General features: G+C 38.5%; 1 protein-coding gene across 7 annotated transcripts in view; it reads left to right on the top strand.

Moving 5' to 3' along the window:
* The first annotated feature begins 702 nt into the window (after window positions 1–702).
* Window positions 703–15,868, top strand: part of pcdh11 (protocadherin 11) — a 202,984-nt gene continuing 187,818 nt past the window's right edge. For 3 of the 7 annotated variants that reach the window (XM_036127608.1, XM_036127610.1, XM_036127611.1), the window contains exons 1-2: window positions 703–1,519; window positions 8,500–9,084. In XM_036127608.1, the coding sequence (XP_035983501.1) occupies window positions 8,545–9,084 (540 nt within the window). In that variant the 5' untranslated portion in view covers window positions 703–1,519; window positions 8,500–8,544. The remainder of the gene's footprint in view (window positions 1,520–8,499; window positions 9,085–15,868) is intronic. The other 4 variants (XM_036127609.1, XM_036127612.1, XM_036127613.1 and 1 more) reach the window with 2 other exon arrangements.

The raw sequence follows: 15,868 nt of genomic DNA on the forward strand, positions 1-15,868 counted from the left end.
TTCTGTAATACCACACCTTACACACAAAGTAGGTAAATGCATCCTAGCTGGCAAATAGCAGCACCTAATCAGGTCTTATAAAATTAACTTGATTACAAACTCCATTTTTATACAGGTGGATAAAATTTGTTATTTTAATAATCTTAAATTATTCATATAATATTCTAAAAGCAGATTTGTACAGTTGAAATTGGTTCACATACTTTTTAGTTAGTATCAGAACTGTAAGTTGATGTATAATTCAACTTTAAGCCTTCAGGGCTCGTGATCTCTTTCATGATTTCTGTAGCATAAATTCAAATAACGTTTCAACAAACTAATAATTTGTCTCTTTCTCTTCACAAAGACGCGACCATATACAGCACCGCTGTTCAAACGAGATTTAGAACCTCTTCATCCTTTAAAGACGCCAAAGTAACAGTAGACCCCTACTGGAACTAAAGAGCAGACACAAGGCTCGGTACGAAAGCGAACAGTGCCCCCATTTTGCTTTCAGGCAGACTTCTGGGCTACGGACGCTATAGTGCCACAGCGAGCAGCCAAGGCATCTCTCTTATTCATACACCTCGGCGTCTACCTACTGTACTGTATATCCCCGGCGCAAGCATCTCTCCAGCGCAGTGCGGCTTTAAGAGGACCGGTGGCTCTTAAAGCTGCGGCTGGCTCCTCCTCCCTCCCATGATGTCAGTCTGAGGGAGAGCGATGGGGGGAGAGAGAGGTGGGCAGCGTTGAGGAGCCGAGTTCATACTATACTACTGAGACATCTACAGCTTAGCAGACAGATACGGTGAACCGCCTATCCCGGCTCCTGTAAGTGATGCTGCACTGAGGCACACTTTGATCCAACTCCACTGGGGGGACGATGCGCTCTCTGCATCCCTCGTTTAAGAGTTGTTGTTTTTTTTTTTTCTGTGTGCGGAGCCTGAAATCAGTCCAAACAAGTGACTGTTGAACAAATCAGCTTAAAGCTTTTAGTTGTCCGTTTGTGGTGTGTGTGTATATATATTTTTTTCTTTCTTTTTTTTCTGCGCCCTTATGGATTGAAGTTGTAATGCTCGCACAAAGAGGCGTTTAGCACACGTGTGGGTGTTTTTTTTTTTTTTTGTCAGTGTGAAAACCGCTGGTAGGTTTTCGAGGCAAATTAGGTTAGATATACAAAGTTTATGTAAAGCAACCATGGATCACTGCGTATCTCCGACTGTGGGATTGTGAGTCCAAGACATCCGAAGAGGAATTACAGCCTCCCTTTTTTTAATAAACAAACCCCAAAAAAAAAAAAAAAAAATCGCGAAGTTGATTTTTTATGCGCAAGGATCACATTTTTAGCGCATGGATAAGTTTTTGTAGTGGATTTTTTTTCCCTTACTTCGCTCGTGTTTCACTGCCGAGTCAGAAGAGGATCCTTTCTCTCCGTTTCCCCCTCTTCGCATTAATTCATGGCACTTCTTTTTTGTGAGTCAGAGATGTCTCTTCGCAGCGACACCGACGGTTAATTTTACACCATCTCCAAGCGCAGAAGGTGAGCTTTGCTTTGATTGTTATTGTTATTTTGACAAAATATGTTTCTTCGGCGGTCCCTGACTACTTGCACTGATCTTTCTCCTGAGCGCATTAAACATTGGAGGCTGTGGCTTATTTGGTCCGTATTAAATCAAATTGGTGTCCCAGCACAGGCGCGGACCTGGTTTATTTTCGCAGTAACTCGAATCACAGCCAAGATGAAGAGATATTTTTAAAGGTTGTAAGATGCATCTTTTTATTTTTTGCGCCAGCGATTCAGTTTGTAAGAGGCTCAAAATATATCTAAAATAACAAAGATGGACTTCACTAAAAAAAAATAAGTTGTCGCATTATGAAATTTTGCAAATGACCATGATCTTCGGCATCATTTGGTCCTGCTGCGATTCCCTGCCTAAATAAACCGGCCTTCTTTTCAAGAGGATCCAACTGCAGGGACTTATCAGACCGGTTTCTCAACATCTTGGCCGCTAAACTGGATGCGTGGGTGCGCGGCAACAGTGCGCTCCTGCTCGAGCGGTTCACGTGTCGCAGACCTCAGGGGCGATCATCTCAATCTGTGCGCACCAGATTCACGAAGGAGAGCATAATGCATATATATATATATATATATATATATATATATATATATATATATATATATATATATATATATATTATGTGTGTGTATGCACCTTGTTGGTTGGCTCTTATTGTTTGCAAAGCCCCTAGGATAAATACATTGAGTAATCAACAGAAAAGCCAGTTGCAAAGCTGTTCCTACTGTTAAAATTCTCCGATTAAAAGTCAACAGCAAAAAAACAAGCCGAAGAAAACTAAACAAAAATAGTTCACAAAAAAAACATCCACATGGAGAAAGAGGTGTGGGTAATCATGTCCCCAATCCTATTTATCAAATTTGGTTAATTTAAGATCATTTTGGGTCATCCACTTGCAGGAGTGGATTAAGCACGCATTTTCAATGACTTGGGCTAACTGTGGTCTTTTGCCTTGCATGTGTCAAAGATCCTATAATTTTTACTTTGAACCTTAAGCTGTAATGTTGCCCAATTTCAGCTTCTTTTAAATCATAAACAACTAATTTCACCATTTACAAAACGTTTAACCTGTTTTAGGTGTTACAATGAAAGACAGACTTTTATCATACATATCATACTTCATGATTGAGGTCCTCCTCTTTTCCCCATATGTGTCAATATATTGAAATTGCAACCCGAACTTCAAGGAACAGTAGAAAAATAAATATTAAATTCACAGTGGTGTCCTGTTTTATATAAAAAATTAAAACATCCATTGTTTAATTGCACATTAGGCACCTTTCAACTAACGTTTTACGTATTTAAAAAAATAAAAGAACCCATATCCAAGAAGAAGAATTCTATAAAATGACAACATCACATTTACAAATAGAAAACTTTTTGAAAGGTTTTTGGATGTATTGACTGCCCAATTCAGGCCAATGTAAAATGCAGAAAATTATCTTGTCATTGTTGCTTATGGAAATGGTTAAGAACTTTTACTCATTTACCAAGTACAGTACAACTCTTTAGGATCCAGTCCTGTATATGAATTATCACACGGACCAAAACCAGTCTTGTGTTCCTCAAGTTGTCAGATGTATATTGTATTTTTTCATTGGATATAAACGTCTCACTGGTATCATAACAGCAGGATGCATTCTTTTAAATATATTACCAGTGTCTAAGAAAACATTTAATATCCAAACTTGCAGTCTGACTTATAGAGTGGCAGCTATGTGGGTCAAATATTTTGTTTGTGGACTGAAAAAGAACTGTCTGGGGTTGACCAAAACCTGTTTTGTCAGTCATCTGTGATGCTTAAGGCTCCAAGAAAAAAAAAAACAACAACAAGAAAAGACAGCGAAGTCATGCATTGACCATTGCTATTTAAGTATTAATAAATGTAACAGCAACAATTCATAAACAAATAAAGCTAAAAACTTAATTTTGACAGGTTAAAAGACTCACTAAGAGTCTCGGTCTCAGAGAAACCACACTAAAAGTGTCCGATAAAGCCCATCTTCGGGGTGAGGGCAGGGAGTGACAGTAGCTGGATATCTCACCTCTCACTGCCACCTTCGGTGGACACAAGCACCAAGGAGACCTGCCCATCACGCTGTCGTGTAAAGAGGATCTGGATCTGGTCAGCCCCTTCTTCACTGTGTTTCCCAAGAGGGAAGTTTGAGTTTGCCTTCTGGATTCAACCTGGTGTCTGGGGGCTCAAAATAGAATTTCAGGAGACTAGTGAAATGTAAGCAATGGAGACACTCTGACTGACACCTTGAATCTCCCCCCACTTTTTTTCCCTGCAGCGTTATTCCTTCTCTCACCTAGCTTATCCCTCCTGGACAGTTTTGTAAAGAATTGTGACAAGTGAAAAGAAGTGCAAATGTTGGGAAATCATGGCACTGAGAAGAAAACTTGAATTAAGCAAATAATATGCAAGAAGCAAATGCGTTTAGACCAGAATGTGTTTCAAAGCACAGTTTCACATTATGGTGCACACATGGAAGCGACCCGAGCTCTCATGTCTCCTATTGTAGAAAAACTTACCTCTCTAACATTACAATAAAGTGCAAGGGTGTCATTTTTGGCACTACATTTGTACTCCTGCATGTTCCGGATGTGCAAATACACACTGCAACCCTTCATCCAGCAGAACATTATTATCACTTAGAAGGAAGGGGAAATCTAGATCATCCTTTGATCTTTTTCTCCTTTTTTTCTCTTCAGCAAATCACATCCCATTTAGGGATGTAATTTAAACTTCATTATACGTGGTGCGAGCTCAGCCTCGGACCATGTGGCAGTAAAGCAATGATTGCCACTCACTTTGATCGCTACTCACTTTCCGAAAAGGGCCACTCTTCTGAGTAAAGTGTGTCACTTTTACTATTAGTAAAAGTGGCACACTAGTTACTAATAGGATATGTCCTGTCAGTATTTTGACAGGACAACACTGCTTGGGCTGCATGTACAGAATGAATGGAGATTAAAAAAAAGTCCAGCAGATCAATGTTGTGCCGTGCCTTCTCTTTTTGTCCAGCTGTACAGTAATGAGTCTCATGCAAATGCTTTTTGATACATGTGGAGTCTGTCTTTACATGTTTCATGAAACGTCTCACAATATTTGCAGATTTAAAACATGCTTAATGAAATTCCTTTTTTTTTTTTGTTTAAATCAATTCCCTTTTGTGAGTTGGACTAGAGCTTCAGTGAGCTATGCGCATTTTTGCCATGGCAATTTATAAGACCCCCGTCGTGCTTTTTAGGTATTTGAGGTTGTCATTTCTTTTAGAGACACCATTTGACTCAAGTAAGTAGATGAGAATTTTGTGAGATTGGAAATATGATTACTGTGGAGTATTTTTGTCATGTTTGGTTAATACAGTTATGATTTGTATGCAGGCTGTCACACAATCTATGCAGCTCTTTGATGGAAATTAGTGTGTGAATTCAAGAACACACAGCCATGTTATACCAATAGGAAAAGTCAGATACAATTAATAAACACCCAGTGGGGTTTGACTTAAACACACTGAGAAATAGGTAAAGAAATTAGCTCTCACATATACTAAACTACAGACATTTAGGCGGCTTTCATACGAATAGGAAAAATGCCGTACCTATGCACTGTTAGCTTTTGGTACATTAACCGCTTGAAATACTTCACATTTTGTCATTCTAGAGCCCCACTCTTCAATAGATTTTGGGGGGATTTTTTTGTGATAGACCAACACAGGGTCATGCATGATTGTGAAGTTGAAGAAAAATTATATATGGTTTTCAAAATATTTTCACTTAGAAAAATGTGAAAAAGTAATGCCTATCGTATTGCTGCAAGTCTGATCAACTGGTTCTCCATACCCTAAAGACTGATATTTTTTCCCATTCCTCTTCAAAATAGCTCATGTACTTTGGCAGATTTGGATGGATGGCCTCTGTAAGCATTTGTTTTCAAAGTCTTGCCGACTATTCTCAAGTTAGATCTTGATCATTCTAGAAAATGAATATGCTTTAAAAAAACTTGTGCATTGTAGATCTGTTTGCATGTTTAGGGTCGTGGTCATGCTCTAAGGACAACCTCTGGCCTAGTTTGAAGTCTTTTGGAGCTTTTTAACAGGTTTTCTTCCAGCATTTCAATGCGTTTGGCGGCAGTCGTCTTCCCACAAAGTATGGCCTGTTTCAATTGTTTGAGATTTAGATGCCTCCTTACCATCACCCTAATCAAAACCCTCCACATATTGTTTATCAGATTGAAGTCAGGACTCCAGCTGAGCTACACCAAAAAGTAAATTTAATGTCCAGTTATTGGAAACATATTGGTAAAAAAAAAAAAATCTAAATCTGCTTGGGGTATAAATAATTTAGGGCTTAACTGTCCATCTGGTGTGCGCACTGAAGGCAGTGAAAGTCAATATTTGATTTACATGCAGAATTTGCATGCACAATCCCTGAAATATGATATCCAACCACATATTACATTCAAGCAGTCCTTTGCATTAGCAATGTTGCACACAGTAATGGTTTGATATTAGTTTCAGGTTGATGTGTTGCACAACTGTAGTCTTCATGATGCTGTTAATTTCAGTTCAGTTTATCTATATATTGCCAATTCAGAATGCATGTTATCTCAAGGCCCTTTAAAAGTCAATTAAATCCAGTTATACAGACTGGTTAAAAAGTTTTCTATCTAAAGAAGCCCAGCAGATTGGATTGAGTAAGTGACTTGCAGCATTTGTGCTGTGTTCCATTTGTCCTTGGTAGTCAGAATTTTAGACATCAGAGTTGGAAATTTCAACTGCAACGGCCCCTAAATTCAGAATTCAGAATTGGAAAGTCCTTGCCACAGGATAATACCCGAGTTCCACATTCATGATGGCTGCTACTCCCAGCCACATTGAGTAAAATGTCATACTTTGTCTGTTTTTAGCAGTTCTTTATTATTTATGTAACATTTAGTCAGTCATACAGGTATTACAATTCAGTGTTCATTAGATGGGATGTTTCAGTGCTGTTTATATGCACAAAATACCACGCAGAGTAGCATTATTGTCATTGTTTTATCAACAGGGGCTAATTGTGCAATGAAGAATCGCCACCTACTGTTGTTTAAAGTTTCTTGTTCAGTTGAACAGTTGAACAGCACGGCTTGACAAAAGACAAAATCTTGCAGTAAAATGTGACTTTAAAACACGTTCTAAGGGTTAGGTTGGCTGATTTGTTTGTTTAACAATGGCTTTTATGCAAACGTCCATGTTTTTTGCTGCTGTCCGACAAGAGGGAAACCGGAACGCTAAAAGGCGGAGATGACATAATCGGTGCCTTGTTAGTTGTCGAGTTCCGAGGCAAATGGTGCATGCCGTCACTCCTCCTAGAGGAACATGTGCCGACAGTGGACAGTTGCTTGCATTGTGTCATTGACTTTGCAGCAATCCCTCATACCGGTTACGCATGTAGTGACAGTGGAAAGGGAAACTCCCCTTTAACAGGAAGAAACCTCTAGCAGAACCAGGCTCAGAGAGAATGCCATCTGCCACGACCTACTGTGTTTGTTCACTAATCTTCTCTAACAAACCTCTGACGCTTTCGCTGAACAGCTGTATTTAAACAGGGATTAAATTACACACAGGTGGACTCTTTGTTAATATACTAATTAGGCAACTTTTTCAGGCTATTGGTTTTATTTAGGAAATGAATATAAAATGGACTGTTACATGAAATCCCAGTAAAATTCATGAACCCTTATGACTGTAACACAACAAAATGTAAGAAAGTCCAAATGTTCAATACTTGTGCAAGCACAGTATGATGCTGCTCCTTTTTGTAGTATAGGTCCTTCATTCTGTACATATTGGCTGACAAAGGTTTATGAAAGCTTGTGGTGCAAACCTGAATCAACCTGTGTGATTGTCGGTGAAATTCTGGAATAAATTTGTTAAACATGCTTGATAATGGGTTCGATGAATGGATAAGTCATAATGTCAGCCAGCAAACCACACAAATTAACTCCCCAGTAACCTACTAATTGGGTGGTGGAAAGCAGTCAATATTTTATTCTAGTACACACTAGTAGGGGAGGTTTTGCAGAGCATGAGTCCTTTATCACATTCCAGTGACCTAGTTGGATTTTTGGCAATTTAGGTTCTTGCCCCTTGGTATCCATTTACACATATCAAACAGTCAAAGATTTTTGTCAAACACAACAAGGGTTTGTCATTTCATACAAACAGCCAGCTGGGGACGTAGTGAAGTTGATTGATGGTGGCTTTAACAAAGAGTTCCACTCTGTCGTCTCCTTCCGCTGTCGTTAGTCGTCTAAACAGAGCTCTTATCATGCCGTGCTCGCTGACACACATGGGCGTACGTGAAATATGCAAGTGCTCCATTGTTTACATTCAGAGCAAATGAGGTTTTCCATTAATAGCTTCTGTCAAGCAGTACAAGTGCAAGTGTTCATGTGTGTTCTTGCATGAAAGCACTAACGCTTAAGGCTTGGTTCTGCTTCCTCCAAATTAACTGGGATCTGGATGTGAGGTTGCACTTCATGAGGACACTGCTGCACCACTTTGACTCGTTTTTTTATATCCACCTTTTTTTTGTGGATATGTTTTATCAAGCAAAGTAATTTGTTAACAAGGGTTTAAAGATATAGTTGACTCAAGTTTCATACCTTTGATTTAATCGTTTATTATAATGATGAAATGGATTTATGGCATGCATGAACTGTTGACCTTTACGTGTGTCCTTGCTCAGCGGAAGTCATCAAAGGTTAATTGTGTAAAACTGCCATTAATTTGCTCTCAAAGACATGGGAAGGATGTTGGCTCATAACTAGTCAGAATAAAGAGGTCAAAATGAAGCCTCTCCATGTGGGAAAATATCACTAATTACAGCTGAACATGAACACTCTTTAATTTTTTTTTTCCTCTTCTTTTTCCCCTATCTTGTCTTTCTTCAGAGAAAATTGCAACTATAGAAGTAAAGCTCACACCTAATTTTGAGCATGAACTTGGCAAATCAGGTGCATGTTCTGGTGGCCTTGCTCACCTGTTGGGTCTTATTATGCAAGGCCCAGGAGAGGGACTACATCGTCAAGGAGGAGCAGCCGGAGAACGTTCGCATTGGGAATCTGCGCAAGGACCTCGACCTTAACCTGGACCCCAACATCAGGCTGTCGTCTCCGCTGCAGTTCAAGCCTGTGTATAAGACGGGGGACGTGCCTTTGGTGAGGGTGGAGGCCAACACGGGGGAGATTTTCACCACCAATCACAGGATTGACCGGGAGAAGCTGTGCTCAGGGGTCTTCACAGAGAAGCGCTGCTACTATGAGATCGAGGTGGCAGTGCTGCCCGATGAGATCTTTCGATTGGTTAAGATCCGGTTCCTTATTGAGGATGTGAATGACAATGCCCCTCTTTTCCAGTCCACTGTAATAAACATCTCCATCCCTGAGAACACAGCTATCAACACCCGATACCCGGTGCCATCAGCGTTTGACCCTGATGTAGGGGTCAATGGAATCCAACACTATGAGCTGGTCAAGGTGAGGATTTATTTCCTTTTAACTTGTATAATTATGATGTTACAAAAGGTTTCCCTAGTTTGAATTTGAAGCAAGTATACCATTTTTTCATCAACAAAACCGAAATGTTTGAAGCAGCAATTAGAAAAATATAATTAGGGAAGTGTAAAAGCTGAATATAAACATGGGTCTGGGGTCAAATTGTTATTTATTATCATGGTAGCAGAGCTATAAGCATTCCCAAGTACAAGTCAGTCAAGACTTTTTCACTATGTCTCATCATCTGCCTGTGGAGTTCAAACACAAATGAAATGCGATCACTAAACTCTATTACACAAAGCCACTTGAGGGGATTTTTAAAGGATTTATAAAGAACAGTTTTATCTCTACAAGTAAAATGTTGGTTTTACAAACTGCACAGTTTTAAGTTCCTGAATAATGAAACAAAACTCAGACATTTAAGTCACCCCATTTGCTTCGTTCATTCATCCAGCCATTTTCTATACCCACTTTATCCTGTTTAGGGTCACACAGGGTTCTGGAGTCCATCCCAGTGATCAACATGACGCAGGCAGGGTACAGCTTGCACAGATCTCTAGTTTGTCACAGGGCCAAAATAGAGACATTGAACCATGGATTGCACATTCAAATGTAAGGGCACCTCAGAGTCACCAGTTAACCTTACATGTATGTTTTTGGACCGGGAATGAAAGCTGCAGAACCTGGAGAAAATCCACATACAAACAGGGAAAACATGCAAAGTGCACGCAGAATAGTCCAAGCCAAGATTTAAACCAGTAAACCTCAACCTTTGTTTATAGCTAAAGGTTTTTAGCTATAAACAAGCACTGATTCGAACAATTGTTGTACACAGGCTCCTTTAAAATGTTTGTGCTTTTAGCAAACTGTATAGGAACTATGTAGGGATGTTAAGGAAACTGCTAGATTTCCTTCTCTGCTGTCCATGAATGGTGGTCACTTTAAAGGTAACAACACTATTACAAGTCATGATTTTAAACTGATATTTCTTGAAACAGACAACCTACTGGACCTGGTTGTGATCCGATCGATTAACAAAGTATAACAGTTTATTATTATGTTCTATCACATAAAAAAAGTTATATTTTAGTTCCGTTCACCGCTTTGGTTCCTGTGTTACTCCTGTAGTAACATAGGAACTAGAGGTGTAACGTAATCTATAAAATTTACATGGATAAATAAATAAGGCAGGTATGTCAGTTAATAAATTAATTAAAACAAAGATACTTGGAAATCTATGCTATAAATGTGACAAAGGCTTTTACTAATGCCATTAAGTCAAATAATTAATCAAATAAAACAGTGAATGATTTATTGAAATGTCTAGTGTAATTGTGGGTCTGAGGCTTTTTGTTGCTAGTATAGTGTTTAAGGTGTTCTATTGCTCTAATTAGTTGTTATATTAAAGGGTTTTAAATTGCTTTCAGGAGCATTGTCAAAGAACAGTTTTACAAGTATATTTCTTATGTAATTAAAAGAAAAAATGTATTTAAAAAAATCCATCAAATGAATGTCTTCAGTAATATAGTCTCCAGTGCACATGCTATTGATTAAGCTCTGACACGCCATTATGGCTGCTGGATGCTACACATCAGAAAAATTGGCTGCATTGTTTTACTTTGGCGTTTTAGATGATTTCATGTGTTGTGAATCCGTTTCTGGATTTGCTTGCTCTACAGGCCTGCTATTGTGCTTTGGTTGTGCAACACTGTTCTCTTTATCAAAAAGAAGAAGAAAAAACCCCTATTATGACCTACTTTTTCATAAAACGAAATGTGTTGTGAAACTTTAAATATTTAACACTGGCCATAAAACTTTCGATGTGCTTTATATCATTTTGGCAGGAGGCTGTAAAAAACGGAAGGCTTTTCTCTGCGTGCAAATATATCATGGGATATGCACTGAAGAGTGCAGACACAGCATATAGAGTCCCTGCATGTCTAACTTCCATCCACAAGTTACATGCGCTCAACGTTTTGTTTTAGGTTTAAGCAAATAAAAGCATGCAAACATCATGTAGTGACTTAATATTATCTTCTTTTGTTCCCCCTAACGGAGTTAGATCTTAATTCAGATTGCAGAGTAAGATCGCAAAATCTTGATTTACTTTAAATATATAATTGTGTCTTTCATGTGTTACAAATAAGAAATAAAAATAGTGCTTGATTATTACAATGGAGGAAAAAACTTTAACATTCAAAATAGAGAATGGTTTGAGAGAGCATGTAGTGGGATGTAGACTTGACAAGTCCCTCAACAATATTATAGAATGAACAGAACATTTGCTGTCTGTATCTCTCTAGCTTACCAATTGGCATTTTTAAAGCATCTCCTCACTGCCAGGACCTCTCCGATGCAGTGTCCTGAATTGTTCATGTCTGGGAAATCACCAACCAAATGTTCAGCTCATTACAGTGATCATCTGCAGCCATTTCCTTTGCCCTTTTCACAATATATAGCTCCATAAACCCCTGCGTGTAGTCATATATTTCCGAGCATCTGTGGCTTTGGGTCCGTGATTCAATTCTTCACATTATATTCTCCTTGTACCTCAGATTAATTTCCTTGTGTCCCAGGTTCTATATGAGTTAAAGCATTAAAGGAGCCCGATACATTTTCATGTCTTTGGTATCGTTCATTTCAGAGGTGCAGTAGAAAGCTAGGGGTTTAGTGGGGAAGGACTGTGCAAGCATTTCCTAGAATAGCTCTTGGCTGCTAAGCCACCCGTGGTCTATCTCTGTTTGGTCCTGAGAGATTTGTCTCAGAGGCTCCCTAAGAGTGATAGTTTGTCCAGCTTTTTTGAGTTGTTCAGGGCACATTTCTAAAATTGCTACCATCATATTGCAGAGTCAGCCATACCCAGTGTTGTACCACTTCCACGTTTTCAACGTATTGAACAAATAAAAGAAACTGGGGGGGCCTCTTTGTAAAGCGTTCCTGTTTTTAAAAGCTAATGGTGAACAAAAGATATTCATCCTGCACAATGTTAAAGCTCCACTGGAAATTATGGCAGATTATGCTTGCAGACAAATTATCCCACGTGTGAAAAATTCATTTACATCATAAATTATGTCCTATTTTGTTCCTCTATTTTGAAATTGATATGTAATGACTAAAAAGCTTGGCTTCTTTTGTCCTATTTTTTTTTTAAATCCACTCTGGCCAGTAGGAAAAATAGACAGGAATGAGACCGGCACGGACACGTAAAAGAAAAAAAAAAATATTTCATCAGTAATGCAAAGAGAAAGATTGTTTAGAAAACCTCTGGTGTTTCATCAATGAGCATCACTTTGAGTGATATATTCACAGTTCAATCCAAGTCTCATTTGAGAACTAGAGTGAAAGATGAAACCCATGATAATCTGAGGCACTGTTTGTGAAAATGAGGTTCACAGTCATCCTCTCCTTATCAGCAGCCAGCTCACCTCCCGCCAGTGTCACTCAATCACTTTCACATAAATTAGCCAATTCTCATTTGGTTTTGCCCTGCGCCTACTCTGCCTTCAGCTTTAACACAAACCTTTGGCCCTGTAACTTGGAATTAAACACATAAAACAAGTTCAGGAAGGCATCCACGCTTAGCCGTTTAGAGAACTTCGTCCTTCTTGCTCAGCCATAAGCAAGTGATTCATGCTAGGGTTTGGCCTTTTCTTAGCCTGCCCCAGATCTTATCGCAATCCACCAGACTAATTCTGCATTCACAAGAATGCACAGCCTCAGAGAAAGCTCCCTTCAACTTATTGAAATGCAGTGAGGGCTGTCTTGTCAGTTTTAAAATTGTTTGAAACCAAGACAAAAGCACAGTGGAACCGCAAGCTCATAAATCACTGTGCAACATTCCCTTTGACACATGCTAACTCAACATCCTACTATTATCAGGCTTTTCCAAATATCACTGCACAGATACTGAGCTACTGTGCAGAATCAATGAACTAGTCAAACAACTGAGGATTGAAGAGCTCTATATGGATGGGTTGGATGATAACTTTACAGCTCCCAGAATGTTTCCTTGGCCCTTTCATTTATGAGAGAAATCATTTTTGCAGTGTGTAAAGATTCCACAGAGTTTAGCCATGTGGCAGTTTCTCTATATTTTATATTCTATGTCCATTTATTTCTTTTAAGATTTTACCCACAAGGATCCCTAAGTAAGAGCTGAAAGATCATTCCTGCAGCGTTGGCTTTTTTAAGTAGTTCTGTCAATCACTAACGTGTTGACAACATTTCCTCTGCATGCAATTTCTCAGAGTACACAATAATTTACATGCTGCAGCTGCACGTTCTTGTGTCGGCTACAACGCTGTGTTGGCAGAAGGACAGCTCCACATTTTGAAATATACTGCACACTCTTGTGCTTGCAATTTGGTTAAAATGGTCCCCCCTTGAATAACGAGAATGTACATATCTTAATCTCATTTGATAGCTATGCCTAGACAGAGTAATCTCTTCCAACATTATGTGCAGCATGAAGCTTATCTCTTTAAAGAGGATGCTTTTTCTTGTTTTACCATGAAACTGCTTCTGACTGAGAGAGCTTCAAAGGGCTTCTTTGTTTCATAATGTGCATGCAGCTCATTCATAGGCTTGATCTTCTTATTTCCTCCCCCTGCTCTCCTTTTCTCCTCTTTTTTTGACCCTTCTTTCTGTCTTTTGCCTGCTTTATTCCTTTCCTCTTGCTTCTGATTTATGGACCTCTACCATACACATTTTACTTTAAACATTAGGGAGGCATTTACTCTTAACAACTACTGTCAGATCCTCTGGTTTCTCATGTGGATTACTCATGCATTTCTTTTCATTTTCTTTCAGCTGTACCTTTGCGTAGATTTAGCTCCTCTTGAGCAAAAAGCCTCTCTAATATGTAGGATTTTTCCATTCTGCTCTTTTTAATTTAAGGTGATCCTGTCTTGCAGTGTACCCAAATATAAGGTTATTGATGTGTCTCCATTTCCATCAGTCTTTTCCTTTCTGATAATGAAACCAAAATGGTGCCATGTTGCCTGCTCTATTCTAACATGACAAGATAGGAAGATAAAGTGAAATCTCATTTTGGTGGAGGCAACAGATGAGAAGGCTAAAAAAGTAAATGAATCCATTTGAGCTGTAGTTACTGTAGAGGATGAACAGACTTAATTCTCTACAAAGATTGGTTACATTTCAAGCAGATTAATTAGCTTAATTTGAATATTTGTGAGCAATAAATCACAATATGGAATAATTTGATGGGCACCATGCTTGATCATTTGTGCGGTTTCTACAGAACTGAGCAGAGCAGAGAAACACATGTTAATCATTTTTACATCACTGCATATTCAATTATTAACAAAACAAAAAAAATTGTTCTTACCTTTGATTTACAGTTAAGCTCAAAATCATTCATACCCCTCGTAGATTTAGTTTCTAAATAAAAGTAACATTAGTGTAGGGAGTCCCAACTTGAATCTGACATAGAATTTGTAAAGGAGCTAAATATCAGGGTAATATTGAGGCCTTCCAACATCAGATTTAACACAAAAGACAGGCCATCAAAATACCAGCAGAAACACACATAAATAATCAGCAGCTAATTCAATTCAATAAAATTGTATTTATATAGCGCCAATTCATAATACATGTCATCACAAGGCACTTTCCAAAGTCAAATTCAATCGGATTATACAGATTGGATCAGATTATACAGATTGGACCAGATTATACAGATCGGTCAAAAAGTTTCCTATTTAAGGAAACCCAGCAGATTGCATCAAGTCGTGACAAGCAGCATTCACTCCTCCTGAAAGAGCGTAGAGCCACAGGGACAGTCGTCTACATTGTCCATGGCTTTGCAGCAATCCCTCATACTGAGCAAGCATGAAGCGACAGTGGAGAGGAAAACTCCCCTTTAATGGGAAGGAAAAACCTCCATCAGAACTAGGCTCAGTGCGAACGGTCATCTGCCTCGACTGACTGGGGGTTAGAGAAGACAGAGCAGAGACACAACAAGACAGACAAAAAAGCACAGAAGCACACATTGATCCAGTAATCTTTTCTACATTATATGGTAATAGCGGGTGTCTTCCCTGGATGATGTCACAGCTAACAGAACACCAGACCAGGTGTACCTACGATGAAGAAAAAAAAGACAGAGAACAAACAAGTAAAAGATGAAATAACAATCAAGTAATGGAAATTGGAGAACAGTAGGAGAATTTAGCAGATTGACAAAAATAGACCCTCACTTCACCTGAATTGCATGCTGCTGGTGGTCAGAGGTCCTGGTGGAAGTGATGTATGGCAGCCTCACCATTTTACCATTGATTACTGGGATTATAATTTTTTTTTAAAAAGTTTGATACAACAAAAAAAATAAATTTTTTCAAAATTCCTTCACATATTTTGTTATCTTTCAAAAGATGACTGCCTATGGAAAAACTAAACTTTTGATTAAAATAAAACAATTTTATTTCTAAATAATCCTGGGTCACAAAAAATTCTGGGCTTTACTACATATTTTTTACTACTTATTATATTATTTTCCTCAACTAAACAAATGTAAAGCCCATGTCACAAAGATAAACAAATAAAGTAACGTTTTATGCTATATATAGAGATGCATCATTTAGAGAGATTTATGATCACTGTTTTTTGTACAGCAAATAAGAAAACATTCAAGATCTTTCTATCTAACCTTACTACTGTGAAAGGTCAATATTTTTTTCTAACTAGAAGCAACAACAGACAACTCCTGATCAATTTGCTCCATTGCCAATTTGACTAAACGTCTGCA

This window comes from Fundulus heteroclitus, chromosome 23, assembly GCF_011125445.2.
Source record: "Fundulus heteroclitus isolate FHET01 chromosome 23, MU-UCD_Fhet_4.1, whole genome shotgun sequence".
Taxonomy (NCBI): Eukaryota; Metazoa; Chordata; class Actinopteri; order Cyprinodontiformes; family Fundulidae; genus Fundulus; species Fundulus heteroclitus.